At 45.8% G+C, this 4843-nt stretch overlaps 1 protein-coding gene across 1 annotated transcript; it reads right to left on the bottom strand.

The window, feature by feature from the left end:
• Positions 1–479: 479 nt before the first annotated feature.
• On the bottom strand, positions 480–1421 carry LOC128833227 (olfactory receptor 52K2-like). The gene has a single exon (XM_054021239.1). The coding sequence runs from the start codon at positions 1419–1421 to the stop codon at positions 480–482; it is 942 nt and encodes a 313-aa protein (XP_053877214.1).
• Positions 1422–4843: the final 3422 nt, after the last annotated feature.

Genomic DNA, 4843 nt, shown 5'->3' with positions numbered 1-4843 from the left:
CCCCCAGCATGGGGCAGCTGGGGGTAACCTGCCCCCAGGGGACCATTTCTCCTCACCTCCAATCAGGAGAGCTTGACTGGTGATCGGGGGCAATTGCTGGCTTTCTCTTAGGCTCCCTGTCTTATGTTGGGCAAGTTCTCGGGCTCTCTCAGCCTCATTCCCCACCTGTGATGTGGGGTGACCACAACCCTGCCTAGCCCACAGTTGATCCATCTTGTCTGTTGGGATTGAAGCCCATGGGGCAGGGGCGGTGTCTGGCTCTATTTCACCTTGCACGATGGGGCCCTGATCTTGGCTGGGCCCATATAAACAGCAAGTGAGGACAATGCTCTAGAGCAGTGAAAGTCGAAGCCATGTTGTGCTGAAGACCCAGACAAGCGGGTTTATTAGCCCTGCTGCTCAGCAAGGCTGAGGTGTGTTTCTACGGCCAGGGGTGACTGAGCCGTCTGACCCCAGCCGCTGACCCGTCCCATGAGCCTTCAGGCTGATTTGATGCCCAAGATGTGGAGCGCCCTCTGTCGGATCCCCGGGGTTCTCACCCCGTAGATGATGGGATTCATCATGGGAGGGAAAAGCAGGTAAATGTTGGCGATGAGGATGTGAATGTGGGGAGCCACATGGCCGAAGCGGTGGGAGAAGTAGGTGAAGATCGCTGGGGTGTAAAAAACCAGCATAACACAGACGTGGGAGCTGCAGGTGCCGAGGGACTTGCGCCGCGTCTCCTTGGAGGGGAGTCTGAAGACGGCCCGGAGGATCAGGATGTAGGACAGGACAATGAGGATAAAATCTAACCCCCCAGCGAGAAATGATACAGCCAGACTATAGGCACTCATAACCGTTGTGTCCGCACAGGCCAGTTTCACCAGCACCATGAACTCACAATAGGTGTGAGAAATGACATTGGTCCTGCAGTATGGGAGCCACTTCAGCAGGAATGGGTGAGGGCCCAGTAACACGGCCCCCCTCATCACAACGCCCAGCCCTATCTTGGCTATGGCCCGATTGGTGAGGATGGCTGAGTGTCGCAGAGGGTTACAGATAGCGACGTAGCGATCGAAGGCCATGGCCAGCATGAACCCGGACTCCATGGTAGTAAGTGAGTGAACCAAAAAAATCTGAGCCAGGCAAGCGTTGATGTGAATATCCCGGTCCCTGAACCAGAATATGCAGAGGGTTTTGGGCATGGTGGTGGTGGATATGACCAGGTCGGCGAGCGCCAGCATGGAAAGGAAAAGGTACATGGGCTCGTGGAGGCTCAGCTCAGTCTTGATAACAGCCAGGAGGAGGCCGTTCCCCAGGAGGGACAGAATGTAGACAGAGCAGAAGGGGATGGAGAACCAGACATGCGCTGCCTCCAGCCCCGGGATGCCAAGGAGGATGAAGGTGGAAGGGTGGGGTGTGGTCCTGTTGGAAGCTTCCATGGTGAGGCTGGTTGGGCATGTTCAGTTCCGCAGCATGGCTGCTTCCTGCCCCTGTAACTAACCATTAAAACAATAATTAACCATTTGACGGGAACATGATAAGGTGGTGTTTTTTCAGCATTAGTTCTTCACCTGTCCTGTGCTAATGCCAAATGAAGAGTGAGTCACAAATAACCTATTCCTGGCTCCTAAACTGCAGCCATTCCACCCTCATTACAGAGCTTTTAGCAGTAAGTGAGCGCTCTGTAGCAGTTCAAAGCTCTGTTTCTTTTTCTCTACACTCCTCTCATTAGATGCTCTACGAACTGTCCATGAAAAACCTGCCTGAAAATAGATTCATCAGGCTCAATCCTGAGCTGGCGTAAATGGGCAGAGAGCCATTAGAGTTGTACCATTTACACCAGCGGGAGATCTGGCCCATTGCCGCCAGCTGAAAGAGAGACCTGATTTGAACATTTTTTACTAATTGTGCAAAGCCTCCTGAGTACCTGAGCAGGGGAGGGGAGGGAAAATGATGTGAGGCTTATCATTCATGTGGGTAACGAGTTGGGATGCCTCAGCCCTGATTTTTGTGGGACAGAGGCAGCCTCTGTCAGTCAAAGACGAGGCCTATTGGAATGGCCTGGGGATTGCAGATTGGCTCCCCAAAAACTTTCTCCAGGGCTGTCAAGCCTACATCAATTCCAGCAATACATTCACAGCCCTGCTGTTTTGAGGAAGAACACAGGAGGTTCATACCAGGCATTTGACCAGGGAGCTCTCTGAGCCCAGGTGTCCTATGGACATTGGCAGGAGTTTTGCACACAAAGCACCCAAAGGATTGGGACTAAATGATTTAATGATGGGAACACAGGTCACACCTCGCCTACTTCTCCTCCAGTGACGTTCTCACTCCTCCATCTAGCGTCTGTGGGTTTGTCTACACAGCAGCTGGAGACGTCTCTCCCAGCTCTGAGAGAGCCGGCATGTTAAACACAGCAGGGTAGCCGTGGTGGTGGGGGGGAGGGGACAGAATTCAAGCCCCTGGGTACCCCTATCTGTGTATTTGGGAGGCTGGCCTGTTCCACTGCTCGCACCGCGGCAGCTACACTTCTATTTGGAGTGAGCGAGCTGGGTCAGAGCTAGCGACGGTACGTCTCCCTGAGCTGGGAATGACAAATCCAGATGTAGCCCGCCTTCCTCTAATGAACCCTTTTGGTGACTTTACTCACATCATCAGTACTAACCACACAGGCATTTACAGCTCAGCCTATAATGAATGAGCCATGAGCAGAGTTCTGTCCATTATCTATGTCAGGGACCTCAAACTCAAATCACCACGAGGGCCACATGAGTACATTGGCCCGAGGGCCACATCACTGAAACCTTTTCAAACACAGATACAACCCCCCCCCCTCAGTTACCCCCACCCCACCCCCACTCCACCCCTTCTATGAGGCCCTGCCTCTTCTCCGCCTCCTCCCCTGAGCATGCTGTGTCCCTGCTCCTCCCCCTCCCTTCTGGAAAGTCCTAAGCGCTGCCAAACAGCTGTTTGGTGGCGGGAAGCGCTGGGAGGTAGGTGGAGGTGCAGGGGGGGGAGCGCACGCAGGGGGGAGGGGGCGGCGGGGAGCTTGGCTGCTGGTGGAGTGGACATTTCGATTTCAGACTAACAGTGGCTTATTCCAGTTAAGTTTAAGAAGATTTGGAAGAGATTATAACCAAAATAAAAGTGCCACACAAAGGTTTGCATCTGTTTAACTAACTTCAGTGAAGAAGTGGGCAATCACCCACGAAAGCTTATGCTCCAATACATCTGTTAGTCTTAAAGGTGCGACAGGACTCTCTATTGCTTTTTACAGATCCAGACTAACACGGCTACCCCTCTGATACTTGACATCCCAACAATGTCTCCCACCAACTGTGTTCCGATTCTCTGCTAACCCTTTAATTACTGTTTACTTTTATTAGAAGTGTGGTGGACAGTAACCATGACTTTACGTGCCTCCTGCCTAGAATCTTGCAAATATATATATATATTTTTTAAATTGGAATGTTCAAATAACATTTTTATAGCAATTAATTTCATTTTAATAGGTACAGGTATTACATTGGCATATAAGCTGTATTTTACTTTTAATTGGCTGTATTTAAATTCAGGCACTTGATATTCAAAATTACATTTTTAATGGCTACAATTTGACAATAACACTGATTTTGGGGGGGATTGTGGGTTGTATTGTTCACATAATTAATGATGAGCACAGGACACTAACTTTTACGGCATACCCAATTATTACCCACTTAAACCACTATAGATTTATTTGCAAATGGATTAATAAAAAAATGACATTTTTTATTACTTTTAAACATATCTTTTGTGCTTGCGAAGCATTTTTAATACATTTATATTAAATATCAGATTTTTTTAACCAGGCTTTTAATTTAATTTTTTTATGGCTTTTTTATGGCCCATAGTTTATGATTTATGGGTTCTATTACTCTTTGATTAATATTAAAGCCTAGGGCTGTAATAGGAGAAACCTGTTTTATATTTGCCTTAGACATTAATGAAAAAAAATAGTGATTTTTTTTAAATTTCTGATTATAACTATGATTTATTATTTTCAACCAATGAATTGCAATTTCTTTTTTAAATATTCCACCGAAATAAATAATGATTTTAATTTTTAATGGGAGTATTTTATTTATGACATTCCAAATTATATTTTTACCATATTAATAATTTACATTTGATTTCCACGCATGCCGGGGCCAAGGAACCATTGCTCTGGAGGACTCTAACAGCCCGCCAGAGGCGAAGTGATCCTTTTTGGGGGATTGTTTTATTTTCCTAAACCCTGTGTCGGCCCATTTTGTATGGAACTCAGCAGATCTAAGAATACCTTCAGGGGCATTGCTAAATCCTTTAGGTGTTGACCCATTGCATTTATTTTATTTGCAATCATCTTTTTATTTACTTTATTAGTACTTCTTCCCTAGCACCAATTGTTTCTAAAATGTCCCTTTTTTTATTCATATGGGGTCTGGGAATATTATGAAGATTTGTTTAATTTTTTCAGCTCCTATAAAATGAGTAAACAAACTTTTTACAATGGGGTTTTATTGCTAAAATATTTGCTAAGGTAATATTCACAATTACTTTTTTATTTTTGCTGTGGAATGGATTAATTACCAATTGCTTTTTTACATTGGTTGAAACCACATATGTACCAATTAAATTATTTACAGGTGGTTCCAAAGTTTATACCTACAGGCCTTTTACTTTATGGGGTCCCTGAAGGAGCCATTTTTCTGTGATATCGGGCTGCATGTTTATAACTATTTTACCAAGGCACCATTTAACCATCCTTTATTTTAAACATTTTTTATTTTTGTTGTAAACTTTCTGAAAACCCAGGGCTTTTTAAGTGCAAGACAAAAGA

This window comes from Malaclemys terrapin, chromosome 1 (assembly GCF_027887155.1).
Source record: "Malaclemys terrapin pileata isolate rMalTer1 chromosome 1, rMalTer1.hap1, whole genome shotgun sequence".
NCBI classification, from domain to species: domain Eukaryota; kingdom Metazoa; phylum Chordata; order Testudines; family Emydidae; genus Malaclemys; species Malaclemys terrapin.
The sequence above is the reverse complement of the archived record's forward strand: the minus strand, read 5'-3'. Positions and strand labels throughout refer to the sequence as shown.

Excerpts from the sequence above, each read along its gene's own strand:
- LOC128833227 (XM_054021239.1), bottom strand. The coding sequence starts at position 1,421 with ATGGAAGCTTCCAACAGGACCACACCCCACCCTTCCACCTTCATCCTC.